The 22,867-nt window shown below is 41.6% G+C and overlaps 1 protein-coding gene and 1 long non-coding RNA gene across 2 annotated transcripts in view; one reads left to right on the forward strand and one right to left on the reverse strand.

The window, feature by feature from the left end:
• The window catches only part of LOC146326257 (multidrug resistance-associated protein 1-like), a 144,810-nt gene that overhangs the window by 118,109 nt on the left and 3,834 nt on the right, over positions 1 to 22,867 (forward strand). The window contains exons 28-29 of the mRNA XM_084722018.1: positions 1,189 to 1,355; positions 5,045 to 5,239. Of these exons, the coding sequence (XP_084578144.1) occupies positions 1,189 to 1,355; positions 5,045 to 5,239 (362 nt within the window). The remainder of the gene's footprint in view (positions 1 to 1,188; positions 1,356 to 5,044; positions 5,240 to 22,867) is intronic.
• On the reverse strand, positions 8,583 to 10,081 carry LOC146326259 (uncharacterized). Its single transcript, XR_014770658.1, has 2 exons — positions 9,542 to 10,081; positions 8,583 to 9,477 (listed from the first exon to the last, which is right to left on the reverse strand). It is a non-coding gene; the product is annotated as an uncharacterized LOC146326259 (long non-coding RNA).

The raw sequence follows: 22,867 nt of genomic DNA on the forward strand, positions 1-22,867 counted from the left end.
AAGTTATCAATTAACCTATTATGCTGCATGTATTTGGACTGTGGGAGGAAGTCAGAGTATCCAGAGGGAACCCACATGGACACAAGGAGATCATGCAAACTCTGCACAGAAAGGTTCTGCCCAGCCACAAACTCTTCAGCCCCTGAGACAGCTGGGGGATTTGAACTCAGAACCTTTTTTTGTGAGGTGACAGCACTAACCACTAACCACTGCACCACCATGCCACCTGCAGTTGTATCCAATTTAGAATATTTATCCATGTAAACCATAGTATACAGTCCAAAGTCCAACCAATAGAACATTTATATTTTTGTATTTCTTTTTATATTTACTTTTTTCATCTCTATTTGTATTATTTGTATCTATTTTTCTTTTATACCAATTATTTTACTTTTATTTCTTCTTTTATGACTATGTTTTTCTGTCTGTATTTACAATGGTGCTTCAACACAGATTAGTGTTGGTGCTCTGTTTCTTTTCACATACCAATATGTTAAAAATGCCTATGCACATATACCTTTTATGTATGTATAATGTTTTTAGTATGTATACACCTTGTAGGTAAGTGTGGGCAGGTAGAGATGCATAAATAGATGCTGCATAGTAAATGTGACCACATTTGCATATATACTGTATATATATGTATATATACATATACACACACACACTGTCTTTTATACAGTTAGTGTAGTATGCAGTGAGTACTTCATACAGTTAATACAGTATGCAGTGAGTACCTCATTAGCAGATGTATGTTAGTACTGTACACATTGGGTTCTTCAAACAATTAGTACAGTACACAGTGTGAGTGCTTTTTCTGTATTCTGATAGTAAAGTATATGGTGAGTCACTCACTTTGTACAGTATGCAGTATCTCATATACTATTCTTTCATACAATTACAGTGACTACATCATACAGTTAGTACAAAATACAGTGAGTACAGTTAGCAAAGTAAGTAGAGGGCCCTTCATAGTTAGAACAGGAACTGAACTGTTAAATGTAGAATCAAGAGTTCAAATAGTGTCTGACACATTTATTTATGTTAAAGTAAACATTTTTACACTTTGTTGATCAGTTTGACTATAGGAGAATCTTGTGGCCAGGTGTCCAGTTGAGTGATGAAATAAACTTCTGTCTTGGGTTGCAGTAAAGAGCGTTAAGGTGACCTCTAACCTATCTTTCACAGGACCCAGTGCTGTTTTCTGGTTCTCTAAGGATGAACCTGGACCCCTTTGATATGTACTCAGATGAGGATCTGTGGAAAGCTCTGGAACTGGCTCACCTCGGCAGCTTTGTGTCTGCACTGCCACAAAAACTTAATCATCAATGCTGTGAAGGAGGAGAGAACCTCAGGTAGATCCATCTTAAACAAATATGGACAAGATTTACCTGAGCACCAGCAGGGGGCAGATGCGACACTAACTGAAATTAATAATACTGAATGATTTTTAAAAGCCAGTCATTCTCATTTTAAAATGAGAAAACAGGAAATCTTCAAAAATTCTAAGTGAGTAAATAATATTTTGTCAGTAGAATCAAATTGACTCAACCTTGTTAGTTATTTTGTCAAGCTTTCCATTCTCTCACTGGACTTATGCAGCTTATAGTCATAACAGCGCAGATTTAACATTCTACAATTCACACAACAAATTCACAGTAGTAAAAAAAACTAGGTCTTTGATCCACAGAAAAGTAAACAAAAGCAGCTTATCTTATTTCTAGCTGATGGAAAAAATGATGAACATTAAAATGATTTATAATGATTTTATAGTATAGTTTAAGTATAGCTAGCTAATAAAAAACTAATACTAATGCTATATACAGCTGACTTTCTAATATTTCTATCTGACACATTTTTAAAATGAGAACCCTGCAAAAACTGTACGGTGTGAAATATGTAATGTTACTTCATGATATGAAAAACAGCTTATACCTAACTTGGAGCAAGACACAAAATGCTATACATGATACATAACATAAAAGAAATGCTAAAAGACTTAGACTAAAGCTGCATGTGCTAGCTATAGCCTCAGCATCCTCACCAGTTGTTAATCCATGTAAAGAACTTTTATACAATGGATAAGCACTATTTGTGTATAGAGCTTGTAAGCACCATAACATGGTATTAAATATAAAAAGTAAAAATATTAAAATGTAATTGAAATGTTATTCATTCTGACATAACCAGAAAACAGTATTTTTACAGTGAAGATGGAACCCCTTCCTCTCCATTTCTGTGCTTTACTCTGGATACAAAGCATCCACAGCACAAAATAATACAGGGTGTCCACAAAGTCTCTTTACAATTTAAAACATTTATTACAAAAGCAATTGATGAGATATGTTACTCAGATTTGTTCTATGTACTCAGTGGTTATCAAAGTTTTTAATCACATATGTGTATTTCAGGTGCCCTGTTGATGAAATAGCTTCTGTTAAATAAACCCCTAAACAATGGCTGCTCCTCAAGAAAAGGCACAATGTGTATCGTGGTTTATTGAAACAAAATCGGATATGCAGACTCAGCGAAACTGCAGGATTAAGTATGGACAACTGTCTGGCAGCAAAATACGGATGGACATTGTAGGAGAACGATCAAAGGCTTGTCTTACACAATCAATGTTTTCCTCAGATGTTCTTGGTCGTCCACTCCTCCCTTTATCCAACACTGCCCGTCTCCATAAATTTCTTGTGCCATGCATGAATTGACAGATGTGACGTGGATGTCTTCCATACTTAATCCTGTAGTTTCGCTGAGTCTAAATTGTAAAGAGACTTTGTGGACACCCTGTATAACATTAGTTCCCACTCTCCTCTCCTTTCTTCTCCTTGAAAAAAAGTGGTGGAGTAGACCCATGGACATTTAAACATCCAACTTTGAAGGAGTATTTGTTTTTCTCTGCAGTGCATCAAACATACTCAAGAACAGATTTCTTGCTTTTACATAACAAAATCCTTACATTTCTAAGGCCTAACAGCTATGACAGTATTGTCATCTCAGACAAGTCACCAGTTGTAATGGAACTCAAGCTTGAAGATGATTCATCCACACAGTGAAATTGGCAACTTAAACAGATACTTCTATTGCACAAGGATTTTGTAGACTCCCTATAAACACACACCTTGAAAACAACCAAGTCCATGGGATTTATTAAGAAAGTCCGAATCACAAAGACATTAATCAAAGGTGACACTAAATCAAGACAACCTAAATTAAATATATATATAATAAATAAAAATAAAACCCATGCTCTGAAGACTCCGTGTCTGTGGCTGAGATTGGCCCAGCAATCAAATTAATGAATAACAGAAAACAGAAGCACTGTTTATACAGTAGCATTCATATAAAAAACTACCTACACCCATGACCCAAGCCAGAATTTCCCAACCAAGTGTAAATCTTATGGATAGTTTATTCTCATGATTATAAAATACTGACAAAAATCCTTGAGCTCAGACTGTAATCTATAGTACCAATCATCATACACTCTGATCAATTTGACATGGCCTCAGGTTATAAAATCAATCCATTATGATTGATTTTTACAACCAAATTCATCAGGATTGATTTTATCTAGTGTATTGTTCCCAGTTAACAAGAAAGCAGTGACAATGTCCTTTAATTCATACCCATTCAGACTTGAAACTGGTCCCCTAACATATTTGGGAGTGAAGGTAATGCAATGTTATAAAGAGGTGTTCATACGTAATTTTCAACCAATTATGAACCAAGTTAGGGAAGGACTTTTTATAACTTTTATAGATGGTTCCCTTTTTTGCCAAATCATTCCTTAAAGAGTTCATTCATTTGTAATAAAAGTTTGCAAGGCTGTTCTGGAGAGGCGCAAGTCAGAAGGTGGTTTTGCACTGCCAAAAGTTTGGGTTACTGGGCAGCCAACATTCACAAAATAACTATATGGGTAACTTCCACTCGGGGCCCTGATGGACCAGCTGTGCACAGCTTCTAACACACCCCAGTATTCCTTTTTCTTCAAACCATATTTTTACCTACTTACCTGCTTTGATTGAAACATCTTTTCAAAACTGCTTTGTGAAGGAAATACATCTAATAGATGTGTTGTTTGGTTCCTTTGAACAGTTTGTAGAACAGTGCAACTTACCAAAATCCCATTTTTTTCAGGTACTTAAAAATCTGCAGTTTCACTTGTACAGGCTGTTCTATCAGTCCCATCCAAACCACTGGTTAGTCCACGTGATGTGTGTCTGAAAATTAAGTCCTACCTATCAGGTTGTGTCTCACTTAGTATTGTACAGAAAATGGAAAGCTATGGGATGGGGATTAGGATATGCAACACACAGGTTATCCTTAGGGATATATCCAGCCTCTGACAGAAGCACACATACCTTTTTCTCCCCAGGTCAGGCTGACGTAACGTCTAGTTCATTTTGTATGTTATGCATCATAATTGTTTAATCGTTGTTTTTCTGGATCCCAATAGACACACAGACAGAAACACAGTTGCTCCAGCTGTCATGCTGACTGATCTGTTAAAGACAATCTGACAGCTGTGATCCCATCCCATACACACTTTACGGGTCTATTGAGATTTATTAGGCTTTATTTTTATAATGATAATTCCTTATTTGTTATTATTAAGATTAACTTTAAAGACATCTGTCTATGTGTCAGCCCTGTGATGAACTGGCGACTTGTCCAGGGTGAACCCCGCCTCTCGCCCAATGTCAGCTGGGATAGGCTCCAGCAGCCCGTGACCCTTACGGAATAAGCGGTTTCAGAAAATGAATTAATGAATGAACTTTAAAGACACGTGCACACGGCTGTTTAACATAAATGAAATGAAAAATGAAAAATGAATGTTTTTTGATTGTGTGAGATGTGTGTGTGCCTCAGTCAAGTGCAAGACACACACACATGCACACTGTTAACTTCAATATTAATACTTTATTTCTGATAGAAAATATGTATATGTATATGTATATGTATATGTATAATATGTAATATTTACTAATCCATACCCATATCCAAACCATATTATAAAATGTAAAATCTTTGTCTGCAGTCTTGGTCAGAGGCAGCTGCTGTGTTTGGCCCGAGCTCTTCTGAGGAACACCAAAATCTTGGTTTTGGATGAAGCCACAGCAGCTGTGGACCTGAAGACAGACCAGCTGATCCAGTCCACTATTCGTACTCAATTTGATGACTGTACAGTCCTAGCCATCGCTCACCGCCTCAACACCATCATGGACTACACCAGGTACCAGCTGTACTGCTTTGTTTTGATTTCAGCAGGACCACACACACTATTATTTTGGAATAGCTGTTGATTTTTTGTTTGGGCTATTTTGGTAATTACCTGCCCAGATGATCTGTTATTGCAAATTTTAGGCACAATTTTTGTGTTGCAGGAAATGAAGTGCCATTTAAGGCAAGACTGTCGAATAACTTGGTATTTGACCCGGGGGCAGGTTACTTCAGGGAAGTTACTTCAGTAGTGTGGAAGTCGTTTGATTACAAAAGATCAGATGTACATTAAACCACTGTTGTATGCAATAAGAAGGACTGTCACAGCAAAAGAGGACAATACAACACACTAATTTAACCACAGACACACCCAGTTGAGTATAAGGATAGCCTAAAATCATGATGATATTGGCCATATCTTGTAATAGATAGCCCAAATAGCCTTACAAGGCAAACTTTGCACTGCACTGCTCTGCGTCCTGCAAAATGACATCCATCTGGGTGAAATACCAGATTTATGTAGTGTATGTATAAGAATGGACTGATTTTTTTATTTTTTTTTATTTTTTGCATTTTGATTTGATAGAGACAGCTGAAGAGCAGACAGGAAATGAAGGTAGATAGAGAGGGGATGACACACAGCAAAAGGCTGCAGGTGGGGGTTGAACTGGCAGTTGCTGCAGAGGACTGACAGCCTCAATATATCTACCAACTGAACTGCAGGAGTGCTCCAGTGTACAAATCTTTAAACTGGAAAATTCATTGTCTTTGCCAAAGAGAAAATGCAGAGGCTAATCTAACAAAGGAGAAAAGTTGATTATTACATATAATGCTTATGTGTTTACATTTTTTAACCCAAAGTTGAAGCCATATCTTGAGGGTATTCATGACAATTGGAGTGTCAGTAAAAAGTGAAAAAGACAGGATAAGACTGGAAGTGACGGGCTCTGAAGATAGATAGAAGCAAACTATGGCTTCAAAAAGGTACCAGCCTGCATTAGGAGGGTGGAGTCAATAAATTATTTTTTGTGGCCCAATAGTAGTAACAAAGATTAGGAAGAGCTAAGCCAAGTTGTAATTTAGGCCTCTGTAGAAATCTCAGGGTCTTATCATTCCATATAAATCAAATTTTATCAATAGATATGAATAAATATTTAGGAAGATAAATTAGGATCAACTGAAACAAAATTTCATCAGTTTTTATTCAACTTTCTCAAATAAAGGACAACGGTTTACCTCGTAAAGGCTCTGCATGTCTCTTGTGGCATGAATGCCCAAGTATGTAAAGCCATTACTAGACATCTGGAATGGTAAGGCATTGTCTTGTATTTGGTGGCACGGTGGTGCAGTGGTTAGCACTGCCGCCTCACAGCAAGAAGATCCTGAGTTCGATCCCCCAGCTCCACGGCTGGAGCAGGGCCTTTCTGTGTGGAGTTTGCATGTTCTCCCCGTGTCTGCGTGGGTTCTCTCCGGGTTCTCCGGCTTCGTCCCACAGTCCAAAGACATGCATGTTAGGTTAATTGGTGACTCTAAATTGCCCGTAGGTATGAATGTGAGTGTGAGTGGTTGTCTGTCTATGTGCCAGCCCTGCAATGAACTGGCGACTTGTCCAGGGTGTACCCTGCCTCTCGCCCAATGTCAGCTGGGATAGGCTCCAGCAGCCCCGCGACCCTTACGGACTAAGCGGTTACAGAAAATGAATGAACGAATGTCTTGTATTTGACAAACCAAGTGACATTAACTTTTACTGAAGTTTAGTTTATAAAAAAGAAAAAGAAAAAAAGCCAGTTTTGTCCACAGAGATTACATCATGCATTATGGCATGTGGGCGTAAGGTAAGAGCTTTGGATGAGATCCTCACATCACTATTTAAAGAGGACCTATTATACTCATTTTTGGGCTTCTGTATTTGATTTCTGGACTCCTATAGAGCAGCTACACATGATCGCCCGCACAGAAAGCTTTGTAGATCTTCGGGACGCTGTGCCTCTCGCTGCATCTCTTCCTTGTATTTTCTGCATCCCACAAAAACGGTCTGTGTAATTTACTCCACCCCCCGGCCCTGCTCCATGTACGCCTCCCACTGAGCCCACTCCGATGTGATTGGTCACTCTCCCGAGGACTTCCAAAGGGCTGGTGAGCGCTGCCGAGCCCGGCTACCGGCTAATCCAGCTTCATACTGGCCTATGTTGACAAAACAGTTCCATGTGAAGTGCCGTAGACAGACAAACATGGAGGTATTTTTCTTTTGCTGGCCGGGAAAAAGCAACTCTATCCACTTCTGCCTGGTGCTTGCCTCTTTAGGAAAGCTAAACAAAGGTAACTTTCCCTCACACCCGAACAAACATTTTCTGGGAGCCATTGCTCAACGTGCTAACACTGTGAAATCGTTGTAGACAGCAGAGCAGCGCACAGCGATGTAACTTCCGAAGCAGAGCGGGGGAGCAGGCAGGCCTAGAGCATATGCCTGGGTATGACCATATAAGTAAGTCTGGCACGCATTAACATCAATGGGACTACATCGTTAAAAAAAAGAGTAAAACACAGCGTGCAGAGCCATCCAAAACAGCTTGCAGGGCTCACTTCCAAATGCACGAACCTCATTATTTGAAGCTTTGGAATCATTTAACACGAGTATCCGACATTGTGACAACATTTATAGGTCAGAAAAGAGGAAAAGCATAATTGTTCTCCTTTAAGACAGAGATGGGTCAATACCAACCACATTCTGTGTTAACTTTGCCTGGTTTAAGCAGGAGGATGACTGATGCTTCAGTCAGTGTATGGGGCAGAGATGCACAGGACAAAGAATAATTAAGTTCCAGATAGTTTGTTGGAGATTTTCTTTAAAGAACACTATTGAGTATCCGTCTGGGCAGAGTCCTATGCATTGTGGTTATAGACAGAGTGTTACCTCCTCAGCTTCATAGTTCCTAACCACAGTATGGAAAAGCTGGTTGTAAAGCTAGGTCTCGTTTCACCTCAGCTTGGCTCATTTGGCGTTGGTAACTAACAGTCTGGGTTAATATCACACACACACAGAGGAGGAGAGGAGGAGTAGTTGAACACATGGATCGGTGTTTTATTTGGCTCTTTTCTTCCCTCCAACATTACAACACAGTAATTTAATGGTTGTAGGATGGAGCTTCATCACTCTGAATGTACTGTGGTGACAAATGTCTCAACACAGGGTCAGAGTAAAGGGGCCTTTTAGTTTGCCTTCCACTTCTCGTAACTCCCTCACTGGATATAACCCTGCACTGGCAGTCTATGCAGGTTCATAGGGAGGCGAGGCAGTGGGTACTGAGGGTGTGTTATGGAAATTTTCCCCTACTGGTGAATAATGAAATAGAGACTTCTGCCGGCCGACAAGGTTTTATTTTCTTTGCAAAGAAGGTCAATCAGCACACCAGCGGTCAGAGTGGAGAAAAGACCCAGAACATGGGGAGACCTGAACATTTATGCCTGAAGAACGCCCCCTAAGGTGTGTTCCACATCCCCTTGTCTGCTGCAAGTATCGGCACCCCACTCAGAGTGTTTTCACACTCTTTTGTCAGGTACCGGCACCGACTCCCTAGGGTGTCTCACACATAAGGGGTATTCTGCAGGGTTTTGTATTCAGATGCTTCCATCGTTAAGAGGTCTAGACATGATAATTCGAAGCACAAACGGACCTGGTATCTTGGTGCACTCAGTGGGAGGTTGGGAATCTCAAGCAGCTTCAGCACCAAGAAACAAGAACTTGAAATTGCCATTACAATTCCTCCCTTTTGATTATTCATTAATCACTATACAAAAAAAGAGAGGAAAAAACAAAACAAAACAAAAAACAACAAAAATCAACAACAAATTTCGGAGTCTGAGCTGGGGTAATGATGGGGATCAGAATCAGGTGGTGCATGGTGTAGTTTGGTGGGAAAAGGTTTTTGTGTTATCAGTCCTGCACGTCTATTTGGTGTCTGTTGAATTCATGGAGTTATTCCTCATGCCGTCCTCGCGTTGTCCGTCCTCACGTCGACAGCTGAGTTCCTCCGTTGGCTCAGGGACCTTCCTGCAGTGGTTGGTGTGACTCCATGTTGTCCTCTCAGCGATCTTCACAGCGGTATGTGTTGTCAGGAGCACCTGGAATGGACCTCGCCAGCGTTTTGGGTGCCAGTGTTTCCTTCTCAGGTCCTTTATCACCACCCAGTCGCCAGGTTGGAAATCATGGATTGATGTGAAAGCTGGTGGTGGAAGGGCTGATTTCACCTGCTGCGTAGTGTGAATGGTCTGTCTGGTGGTGGTTGAGCGGTGCGTGTGATTGTTTTGGTTTTACCTGCGTAGTGTGTTCCACAAACCATACATGATTGACAAATCATGGTGAACCTGTGTTGAGTTATGGCATCCCACATCCCCCCTTTTGACACATGGTCCAACCCATGTGTCAATTTTGCAAAGAGGGGTAAGAAATGGTTTGTTATTGGGTCCCCGCCACACTGCTTCTTTTGTGTAGCACCGCAGTGTCTCCACAACTCCTTCTCCTGTGGTGTGGCAAAGGACTGTACTGCTGTATGGGATCTGGGAATAGAGACTCTGACAATGTTATCAGTTCTGCCGCTTGTGCAGAATAGTGGGAGGAAAGTGAACCTGAGACAAGATTGCAGGTTTCATGATTAGTGATTAGTGATTAGCAAATCCAACTCTGTTGCGACCAGTTTGTGGGTCACATGAAGCAGATCCATCTACAAAAACAACCAAATCAGAGTTAGTTAGTGGAGTTTCTTGTAGATCTGGTCTTGGGAAGCAAACCTGTTTGAAGGACAACAACACAGTTTATGTTCTTGTCCATCATCTGGTGTGGGAAAGAGGGTGGCAGGGTTTAGCCTTGTCTAGCACTGCTGGCCAGAGATCTGGGAATTTCGGTTGATTATTGTCTGGTGTGGTTCGTATTAACACTATTATTTTCCCGATAGTAATAGCGTCTTTGTATTTAATCTCTTTGCAGGGATTATATTCAAATCAGTGAGACTGTCACTCTCTGGAACTTTTGTTAAACACCCAAATTTACCTGTTTCCCACTTCACCTTTCTGGAAACGACAGAGAAACAGTCTTGGCAACAATTCTTCCTTTTTCCCCTCTCAGTCTTAAATTCCAAGGCAGCGGAAGGGTTATTTCAGATCCTGGATTTTCCAGCAAAGGTTCTAACTGGTGTCCCAATACAGGCCCACCCAATAGCTGTAACAATGCTTCCCAGCACATGTGCGGAAATATAGTGATTTGCCACAATTTTAAATTGATTAACTGTGCATCCTGCCACTTTTCTACCCCGTTTTTATCAATATATGTTCTTTCTTTCCAAAAATGTGTTCTTATCCCTTGAGTTTCTATATCTCCTTCTTCTATATAGTGATAAGGTGTAATTATTTCATCTTCACTAATATTTCCCTGATCCATAAACTTTGTAAATTATTTATGGCAATTACTTATATTAGTTTGTTTTTCCTTATTCACTGTTGTCATTAACTATTTTATTGTTAGTTATCATCATTATAAGCATTTAGCTATTATCTTTAACTCATTAATTATTTTTCACTTTATTGACACCACAAGCTGTTTAGCAATTACTTCATGTTTACTGTTTTTACATCATATATTCACTATTCTATTTACACGTCAAATATTGTTTTTCTAGCTTTATTACACAACTCTTTTACATGCAATAATGTATCATATATCACTACTCCATTTTTACACTATTTTTAACTTTATGTACAAATGCTATTCAGTCTTATTAACAAGCACTATTTACACTGTGATCACTCCTGCTATTTACAGTGATCACTCCTGCACACTCTACATCTTTAACTCCTTCCTACCCCTTGATCTGGAACCTCTAATTCTATTCCTAACACACATATAACACAAAGACACTACCATAGTGCTCAACACAATTGTTACTCTTTAACATTTTACACTCCCTCTGGCTCTGTCTGATTTGATACAACAAAACATCAAATAAGCGCCCCAAATGTTATATGGACAGTCACTATCCAAAGAGCTATTATCACATTCAACAACCACTCATCTATTCTTTCCACACCATGGTACATATAAATTACATAGAACACACAGACATACACTTTTGACAGACTTATGACAGATTTTATCGCTCCAGTGATGTTATTTTACATTTCAGTGAATATTGGTGATTATTTATGATTATAACGTTAGCTGTGTTCTTTGCAAGGAAGTTAATTAAATACCTGAGACCTGGGCGAAATCACGCACCCCAGACACACTCAGAATACTGCAGAATTTATTAAATGGTTCTACTTACCTTTATTGTGGTGGCCACCAGATTGGTTGTAGGGCACAGGGGATCCTCCTGGTGTCAGGCTTCTGATAATCTGTCCAGGTATCAGATAATCATAAATTTCCTCTCCTGGCTACAGGCCAGTGGCGGAGCCAGACAATTTTCATAGGGGTGGCCAGACTGAGACCATTGCTCACACAGGGGTGGCAGAAACTGATTATGTATTTTTTTTTCTAATGTGGCAAGTTGCTGAGGATCTAGTAGTGTTTCTTGGTCACTCACTCGTTTACTTATACAGACAGTGACTGCCATGTAGAATTACATCATGAAGACCCACATAATAAGCTTTTTAATGTATTCCTAAACTAATTTTAAAAAAGATCTGAAACAGTTGTGAAATTTGTCTTTTTAATTGGTGATAAATCTCACAAGATAATTATAATTTACAAGAATATTACAGAAGGCACTTGAACCCTACACAGTTGTATTCTCATGTTGATTCTAAAACTGATTTATAAATCACATTACAATACCACAGCACTCTCATGCCAAACAAACTTACAGAAGTCGTATTCTTCAGCTACTGTGAGTTAAAGCAAACTGATTTACAAATTCATCCATGTCAAGGGAAGTAGCTCGCTTAGACGCCACACTCAAAACACCCAGGTTACTCAATCTTTCATCATCCATTGTTGATCTTAGGTAACTTTTAATCAGCTTCAGCACTGAAAAGCTCCTCCGTTATGGGAGGAGGGAGTATGTAGTAAATGTGCATGAAGTAGCAAGAGTAAAATCACACAAACAGGTAAGTTTAAAAAACGTGTTACTGTATTGATTTTTTATGTAAACAGAAAGAAAATGAACATTTGTCACAATACACAATGATTTCTTTCCCTTTCTTCAAGGAATTTTTTCTCACTGTGACCAAAAACAAAACAAAACAAAACATAACAAAACAAAACAAAACAAAAAAACTATTATTGTTAGTAGCTTTTAGTTCTTAATGTGTTTAGGACCTACTTTAAGTTTATCCTGTGCTAATTTTAACCCTAGTGTTAGGCTACACCTTAAGATTGTCAACACAACAAGTTTTGGATTTTTAACAATGTACCCTTTAAAATTAAATTAATTTATCAAAACACCCTTTAAAGTGCTTATCAAAATGTGACTAGAAGTAAAGTATCAATTCACAAACAACTTCAAAACAATTAAATCAAATACAAATTCAATACAATAACATTACAGAATACTCCTTTAAAGCATGAACAGTTTCTCTCTTAGTGTCATTGAACACTGAAATCTGCAAAAACCAAAATCCTTCAGCGATGTGACAAAAATCAGTCCTACCAGAATGATGATGGAAACAACAGTTCATATATCTATCATCTCATCAATTAGCTTGGCTAATTCATCTCATCAATTAGCTTGGCTCGCCACAACTGCTGAACTCTACTACTACTGTTGCAGCGCAGAGAAGCAGCAGAAGAAATACACACTCTTGAAACACACCAGTCTAACAGAAAAGTTCAGTCATAGGCACACACTCCAACTTGCAAAAGAGCACGGCTCACAAACTCCAGGTTTTTATCCAGTTTTTTTCTCAGCTCAACGGCGGCATGATATCTCCAATTCATTCATTCATTCATTCATTTTCTGTAACCACTTATTCCGTAAGGGTCAAGGGCTGCTGGAGCCTATCCCAGCTGACACTGGGCAGGAGGCAGGGTTCACCCTGGACAAGTCGCCAGTTCATCGCAGGGCTGACACATAGACAGACAACCATTCACACTCACATTCACACCTACAGGCAATTTAGAGTCACCAATTAACCCACCATGCATATCTTTGGACTGTGGGAGGAAGCCGGAGAACCCAAAGAGAACCCACGCAGAGACAGGGAGAACATGCAAACTCTGCACAGAAAGGCCCTGCCCCAGCCAGGGAGCTGGGGGATCGAACTCAGTTGTCAGAGTTGCAGAAGCTCCGACCCTGTTCTGTTCGCTAAGTGTGTTTTTTGTGTTCTTCGTCCTCTTTTCCATCACCAATCCCACTCATGCACATTCAACTATGGATGTGCAACTGGTGAGATTAGTTGTATGCCTTTTGCTTACTCTTGGACTGTTTAAAACTACACTTGGCGATCCATTCAGCCACGGCTCCATTGTTTACACTCGCGATCAGCTGTTGGCGCTGTGCCACACTCGCATACTCCCCAGCGAGAGACCGGAGATCCCCAAGGAGTTGAGGAGAAGGAGACGGGGGTGCAGAGCTGGAGCTAAGCGCCGGGAGCGGAAAATACGGTACAAACCAGCTATACCGTCTGTTATTATGGGGAATGTACGATCTCTCCCTAACAAGATGGAAGAGCAGAGGGAGTACCGGGAGTGTAGCATGATGTCCTTCACGGAGACTTGGCTGAATGAACTCACTCCAGACTCACACGTAACTCTGGATGGATTTCAGCTGTTGAGGGCGGACAGGAGAGTAAAGGAAACCGGTAAGAGGAAGGGAGGGGGGATAGTGATGTTTGTGAATGGGAGATGGTGTAACCTGAAGCACACTAGTGTTAAGGAGCAGCGGTGCACTAGGGACATCGAGCTGCTAGCTGTTAGCATTCGGCCATATTACCTCCCGAGGGAGTTCTCGCATGTCATCGCGATAGCGGTGTACATCCCACCATCGGCCGATGCTGCAACAGCCTGCGAGCTCTTACTTACTGTTGTGTCTCAGCTGCAAATGTTGCACCCCCAGTCCCTCCTCCTCATCTCTGGTGACTTTAATCATGCTTCTCTGTCCTCCACTCTCCCCACATTCACCCAGTATGTTGACTGCCCTACCAGAGACAATAAAACACTGGACTTACTGTATGCAAACATTAAGGATGCATACAGCTCATCACCCCTTCCCCCACTGGGCCGGTCAGACCACAACCTGGTTCATCTGTCCCCTGCATACATACCTATAGTGAACAAACAACCTCCCAGCATTAGGTATGTGAGGAAATGGTCTGAGGAGACCAGCATGGCACTGAGGGATTGTTTTGAAATAATTGACTGGGAAGTGCTGTGCAGTCCACATGGGGAGGACATTGACAGTCTGACCCATTGCATCACAGGCTATATAAACTTCTGTGTGGAGAACACCGTGCCAACCAGGAAGGTACGGTGCTTCTCCAACAACAAGCCATGGGTGACCCCTGAACTGAAAACCCCATTGATTGAGAAGAAGAGGGTTTTTAGGTTGGGGGACAAAAAGGAGTTGAGGAGGGTCCAGAAGGAACTGAAAAGAGAGATAAGGAGGGGCAAAGACAGCTAAAGGAGGAAGCTGGAGGAGCACCTTCAACAGAACAAGGTGCATGAGGTGTGGAGAGACCTGAACACAATCTCTAGTCGTAACAAAGACAGCGGGGGGGGGGGGGGCCCTGAGTCTGGAGACTGGGAGTGGGCAAATGAACTAAATCTGTTTTTCAACAGGTTTGATTCTGTTCCCACTCCCTCCCCCACCCACTGCAGCACCGACCCAGGACCTCCTCACCCGCTCTGGCACTCCCCCCTCCCCCCTCCCAGAACATCAGGGTTTTCAGCTGCTCCCTCCCCACACCTTTCAACCCCCCTCCTCTCCACTCCCCCATCCCCCCATCTTCCTCTTCCTCAGCTGGAGTCACCTCCCACCCCCTGCTCCGGCCTCTCCATAACAGCTGACTAGGTGAGGAGAGAGCTCATGAAGATCAAGGCAAGAAAGGCTACAGGTCCAGATGGCATCAGCTCCAGACTGCTGAGGGACTGTGCAGTTCAGCTCTATGAGGTAGTTCTGCACATGTTCAACCTGAGCCTCAGTCTGGAGAGAGTTCCTGTCCTGTGGAAGACTTCCTGTGTGGTTCCGGTACTAAAGACGGCACGCCCCAGGGAGCCCAACCACTTCAGACCTGTAGCCTTGACCTCCCACCCACCTGATGAAGACCATGGAGAGGATTATACTTAACCACCTCCGACCCCTGGTGAGAGCTGAACTGGACCCCCCGCAGCCAGGCATTGGAGTGGATGACGCACTCATCTATCTGCTGTATAGGGCACTGTCTCACCTGGAGAGCTCCGGTAGCACTGTGAGAGTCATGTTTTTAGACTTCTCTAATGCTTTCAACACGATCCAGCCATCACTGCTCAGGGGGAAAGCTGGAAGGAGCTGGAGTTGACCCCCAACTGACTGCATGGACCATCGACTACCTCACAAGCAGGCCGCAGTATGTGAGGCTTCATGACTGTGTGTCTGATGTGGTAGTCTGCAGCACAGGGGCCCCCCAGGGAACAGTCCTCGCCCCCTTCCTCTTCACCCTGTACACATCGGACTTCAGACACAATTCGGACAGCTGCCACCTCCAGAAGTTCTCTGATGACACTGCCATTGTAGGATGTGTGTCTGAAGGGAATGAACTGGAGTACAGGAGTGTCATCACTGACTTTGTCAAATGGTGTGGGGTCAACCACCTCCACATCAACACCAGCAAGGCAAAGGAATTAGTGGTGGATTTTCGCAGGAACACGCCCCAGACTACCCCAGTGAACATCCAGGGTTTGGACATTGAGATTGTGGGGGAATACAAATACCTGGGTGTTCACCTCAACAATAAACTGGACTGGTCCAATAATACCAATGCCCTGTACAAGAAAGGCCAAAGTCGTCTTCACCTGCTGAGGAGACTGAAGTCCTTTGGTGTGTGCAGGACACTGCTGAGAACTTTCTATGACACTGTGGTAGCATCTGCCATCCTGTATGCAGTGGTCTGCTGGGGCTGTGGAAGTACATACAAACATATTCGATCCATGTATGATGCGAATACCACAAGGCCTAGAAAATTTCTTTGTGTGTCCCCGATGGCAGTTCTTGGAAACATGGCCAGCTGTGGTTGGACTGGACCTTCAGCTCAAGATCTGGAAATGTCTAAAAGAAGAAAAAGAAATATGAGTTTTCAATTATGCTATACACCTATTTGTCATTTGTGAGTGTATGAATGTAAATCATATACCGGCAGTCCACTCTGGTCTGGGCATTTCACTGAAAGCCCACCTGCACTGCTGTGCCCTTGATTGGCATGAAGTCTTTCTGTCAGTTGAGATAAAGAAGTTAAAATGATGACATTAATATATATTTATCACATCTAAACCACATTTTTGAAATTTGGTTCTTGAAATGTTATCATTTAATGCAAACGGATACAAACAGTAACACTTCAGGAATTTGTGGCTTGTGATTGGCATACTGTAACCTAGTTTGACATCCACTTTGCAGAGCACACTCTGGGGACCTACACCACTATCACTGTCACTATTTAAATTGATAAATCGCTCATCTGTTGGTAAAGATGCAAAAGTTAAAATTGTCAGCATGCCAGATTTTAAGCTGATTAACTTTTCTTTCACTGATATGGCAGAATCCTAGAAGTAGTTAAGCTAAATGCGTAAGGCAGGTGGTAAATGTACTTGTATATTCACTTCCATGAATAGCAACTGGTGAGTGCTCTCCTTCACTGTCTGACTCTATCTCCTCACTGTCATCCTGCATCTCCCTCTCCACACCACTTTCCCTCCTCTCATTACTGGACTTACTACTAATGAAGTAGGAAGTAATTTTCCTCTTCATTTTGCCTGACAGGTGAAAACCAAAATATAGCAACCTCAACATTATGAGCAAGCATTTCAAAAATATTCCTTTGCAATACTTTATCATTTGGCTGCCAACTTGTGTGTACTGCTTATGAGATTCATGCAATTGAACCCCAGAACATGCTAGTGTGAATGCATGGAAAACAAATTTTAATTCTGACTGGCCAACATTATTAAGCCAAATCAGCACTGAAAGTTGACTTTACTTTTAATAGCCTTCTACAATGCTGGGGCTTATTTAAACTGAATACTTTCTTTTAAATAGCAGTGACACAGTGAAACTGTTCATAGCTTGCAACTTTCATACTGTTAACAGCCTAAATTAGCAAACTTTGTCATATCTGTTTAAACTCCAGCACACCAGCCACAATATACATACATACATTAAGACAAGAAACATTTCAATCATAGTGAATAAACTTTATTCTGCTTGTTAACTTACTTCCGACATCGTCTCTGGCAGCGGGAAAAAGACCATCCTCCCACTGCAGGCGGAGAGTCCGTTGGCACCTTTATTTGTAGTGTACGTGAACCACAACTACTGCTACTACTTCTTCTGTAATTGTGTCGGTGGTTCACATTCAAGTTGAGTATATTACCGCCACCCTCTGTTTTGGTGGAGAACTAGGTGTGCTGTTGAATTGTGTCCCTGTCCAACAGGGCAAATCCAAAATGTTCATATGTACATATGTACATATTGTGTCATTAACACTTACTTTCAGAATTTAAGATTACATTTTTACTACTATCAGTCTATGTTAATAGTGAAGTATCTTACCTGAGAGAGGTATAAGGGTGATTCTCAAAGATGACCAAGTCTGAAATTTGGTTGGAGTTGTACAAAATCCAATCCAGTTTTATTTTTGGCTTAAAAAAAAAAAAAATAATATAAATAAATGCTCTTTATATAAATGATTTTAAAAAATAGACATTTACCTCCTATCTTTACCAAAGCTGGAGTTAGGGAGGGAAAGGAAAAGGAAAAAGAAGAAAAGGCCTCTAATGGCAACAAAAAGGAAGAAGGAGAAAAAGCCAAAAAACAAAAACAAACTAAAGGAACCCTCTGAGTTTTATAGAAGTGGAGCCCACAAAAACATCATACTATCTTTTATATAGGGCAAACACATAAAGTATGCAGAAATCATTGGATAGGTCTGATGGACCTCCGTCAAATACAAAACATGGTAAAATATAAAAAATAAAGCTATTTCAGGACAAACTAGCTGTTTTTATAACTGCTAAAGGCTCATAGGTGAAACAGATTTTGACAACACATGGGACCCTATCTTACAGGGACAAAGTTGTTGTTGCCAGTGGTACAGGTGGCTTTGCTATCTTCTACCAGCACAATTGCCATTTTTTGCCATGTCTGCAAGATAGCAAATCAACTTGTGCCTGGTCTGTGTGACCATGGGTAGGACATCTATGAAGGCAAGGCAGAGGTGTGGCCAGTAGCATTTGCTATCTTGCGCCTGGCGCATTGGAGTAAAAACCACTTGTTCTTTAGACTGGCTAAATCCTTGTCAAAGTGCAAAGTCGGTGGCCCAATCGGTCTGTCTGTACAAGATAGCAGCTGGCACATTGGGATAAAGCACATACACGTCACCACAATCACAAAACACCTTCTTTTATATTAAATCTTTTACCCACACAGGAGTGGAGAAAACATAACCACTTATATATCTACATGGCATTTGCAGTTCATGTTGTATTACTTTTTACATGAGTTCATGCAGAATAAACTATTTACATATGAAACTGCTTTAGAGACCCCATGCTGTCTCCATGTATTGCACACTCTCTGGCTTTCACTTCCTGCACTAGGAAATCTGTCTTCTTGCTTGAAAATCTTTTCTCTTTGTTTCTGCCTGGTAACTCCACTGTCATGCTGCCACCACTTGTGCTCTTGGTAAGCTTACTCTTTAAAGGTGATGAGAGCAGACTTTTTGCTTTGTTTATTGCAGCAACAAAGTACAAATCTGTAAAATACAGATAAAATGTAGCAGCAATGAAGACATGGAGTGCTCAGTTCATCATCCAGGTTGCGTCTGTATTTAAAAATTCACAATAAAATAATACATTACATTCCTCTGAGTGTGTTATGTGAGCTCACATAATACATTCACAGGTGTATAACAGATTCATAGTTAAAGCAACATACTAGTGCATGCTATATCACTTGTACAAAAGTGCATTAGGACTACTATAAAAATATAGTGCAAATAACAGTACTATTCAACTGTATTCTCAACAAGCAAATTCTTATCTGCTATGATTCTGGCCATACACACTTACTTAAACATCACCTCCACTCAAAGAAAAACATAAACAACTTCCAATGTGACACCGTTTGGTTTTTACCATAACACTCTACCTTCTAACAACATCTTTTTACAGTATAAACACTTTAAACGATGTATTTCTCAATATAAACATTTACATAAATAAATGCATTAACAGTAGCATTAACTCTTTCTATGTAAACCATTTAACAAAATAACATTTCCTGTAAGATTATTTATGTGTGGGAACCCGAATCTCACTCTGTGTAAGGTAAATAAACACTACGGACTGTCTGCAAGCCTGCCACCTCGGCGGAGTTTCAAAGTCCTTTTAAAGTTCGCAGAAATACTCAAAACAATGTCACACCCTTGTTTAAAACAATTTTTCCACATGACATTAGCTTTTAAGGAGTTTAAATTGGTAACTTTCACCAACTACTGACCTGTAAAATACAGATAAAATGTAGCAGCAATGAAGACACGGAGTGCTCAGTTCATCGTCCAGGTTGCGTCTGAGGTGTGGGCGGGAGGTCCCACCTTTGACCACCCGGGGCACAACTGCTCCCGTGAGAAAGGTTCAGCTTGGGTGCTGCTTACATTCACCATATTTTCTTCACTTTACACATGAAAATTAAAATAACGTGACTGTCACAGATCTCATTAGGGCCAATTTTAAGCCTTCAAAATTAAAGAATCTCGTTCTACAGCTCAATAAATCAATTAAACACAAAAGTGGTTGCACAGTTTTGGGTGCACCACACATGCTTGGCCTAAATTCACCCATGAATTTAATTAGGGCACTTGGGCACACCTGATAGGTGTATCCCACTGACAGCAAAGGTGGATTTAGACACCTTGAATAAACTAAATCCATTGCACTTTCAACTTGTGCAACTCGCGTTTTAGACGTATGATAGGGCCCATGGTGTTCATGTGGAAAGCAACATGTTTGTACAGTCTCCATTAGCTGGTGTTGCTAAGAAAAGGGATGTTGCAATATCATAGAGTGCAAATACAGATGCAACCGCTGCTCTTACACAATTAAGATGTCAACTGCTTTAGGTTCAAAAAAAGTTTGCTGGGAAAAAATGGATTTTGGTGTCCAGTATAGGCAGTAAATGCAGATGCAACAGCTATCGTCATACAAAATGGGTGGCAACTACTTCGGATTCAAAGCTCTACGATATTGTTGTGTATTGACAAGGCGGACACATTGCTAGCGTTCATTGCTCATTTTACTCAGCCATGCTCTTCATAATAACAATAGCAGTGCACATGCGCGGCTTACAACTCCACACACAGCAATGTTCACTGAGGTACAGATGGCATTAGTACATGGCCATACACCATGCTGTGCTCAATATACCACATTATCCCCCCTGTTAGCTCAGGATATATCAATTAAAAATATTCCAAATAACAATTGAAATCGTAACAACACTATTGTTCTTAACTGAATTGCGACTGCTTGATAACAGTTAACAAAACAATACATGGCCTCAGTTTAGCTCAACAACCTTTTAACCTTCAACATTAGTAAGGTGCTCAGACTGCTTAAGTATATGCATAATAATAGTATGCACTATGTGGGTACACAGTCTTAAGGCATATAATGCTTAGGTGGTTTAGTCACTTGGGTTGAGCACTTTGGAGCTACAGGTTCAGGCTCTAGGGGCTCTGGTGTTTGCCTCATAGCTTCAACACTCTCCTTAGAACTGCTGCAGTCTTTAACATCAAACTGTCCTGTCTGAGAGTCAGCACCTTCAGTAATAGGTTCAGCAATGACTCGTGCTCGCAACTGGTCTCCATGGCATCTGTGCATTGCGTCGGAGTCTTGCTCTCTGACTTCATACGACACAGGGCCAGTTTGTCTCACAACCAGTCTGGGAATCCACTTGTGGCCTCTCCCCACAGTGCTATGCAAATACACAGCATCATCTGCATCGAATGAACAGTCCGCAGCACTGCGGTCATGGAGGTCCTTTTGTAGGTACTGCTTCCTGCGTACCAACACCTTGGTGCAGGGCTTGAGGAAATCCAGCCTTGTTCGAACGTGCCTGTGAAGAAACAGGTCTGCTGGAGACTGTCCAGTTGTACTGTTTGGCACCGTCCGATACTGCAACAAAAACAGTGAAATCTTGTCCTCAATGTCCAGGTTGGTTTTAGCAAGTTTTTTCATACCTGCTTTGAATGTCTGAACATATCTCTCTGCCAGACCATTCATTGCTGGGTGTCCAGGCGCACTTGTGGTGTGCAGAATTCCATTCTGCTTGACACAGTGTTGTTCCCCTTCCTTTAACAACTGAAAGTGGCAAATCCCTAACTTGTCCCTCATAGACCACTTTGGCTGTAATCTGCCCCAAAACGGGAATGCAGCCTCCATTATAGGCTCTAAGCTTGACTGTAGCTTTCTGTAATGGCAGATGTGAGAATTTACCTTTATACACTTGCTGTGAGATAATACTCCTAGTAGCTCCTGTGTCTATTTCCATCTCAAGGTAAACATCAGCTACAGAAAATGTCTCTTTGTACAGTTCAGCATCCTCACTTGTGACTGTCAAAATAGTGAACACTTCCAAGTCCATGTCCTCTTCAGCTTCCACATACCTTGTATGCTTCTGTTGTTGTCTCCTACTCTGTGTACTTTTCATAGTCTCTGTTTGTGCCTTTGAACGGCATGCTTTCTTAATGTGTCCAATCTTCCCACAACTGTGACATTTAGTCTCTTTAAAATGACACTCGTTTGCCATCCATCCATCCCATCCATTATCTTCTGCTTATCCGGGGCCGGGTCGCAGGGGCAGCAGTCTGAGCAGGGACACCCAGGCTTCCCTCTCCCTGGACACTTCCTCCAGATGTTCCGGAGGGACCCCAAGGCGTTCCCAGGCCAGCCAAGCGACATAGTCACTCTAGCGTGTCCTGGGCCTTCCCCATGGCCTCCTCCCAGTGGAGCATGCCCGGAACACCTCCCCAGGGAGGCGCCCAGGAGGCTTCCGATATAGATGCCCAAGCCACCTCAGCTGACTCCTCTCGACGTGGAGGAGCAGCGGCTCTACTCCAAGCTCCTCCCGGGTGACAGAGCTCCTCACCCTATCTCTAAGGGAGCGCCCCACCACCCTGCGGAGGAAACTAATTTCAGCCGCTTGTATCCGAGATCTTGTTCTTTCGGTCATGACCCAAAGTTCATGACCATAGGTGAGGGTAGGAACGTAGATTGACCGGAAAATCGAGAGCTTTCGCCTTTCAGCTCAGCTCCTTCTTTCCCACGACAGACTGGCGCAACGACCGCATTACTGCTGCCGCGCACCAATCCATCTTTCAATCTCGCGTTCCATCCTCCCCTCACTCGTAAACAAGACCCCAAGATACTTAAAGTCCTCCACTTGAGGCAGGGACTCTTCTCCGA

This window comes from Lutjanus erythropterus, chromosome 6 (genome assembly GCF_056507025.1).
Source record: "Lutjanus erythropterus isolate fLutEry1 chromosome 6, fLutEry1.hap2, whole genome shotgun sequence".
Classification (NCBI taxonomy): Eukaryota; Metazoa; Chordata; class Actinopteri; order Lutjaniformes; family Lutjanidae; genus Lutjanus; species Lutjanus erythropterus.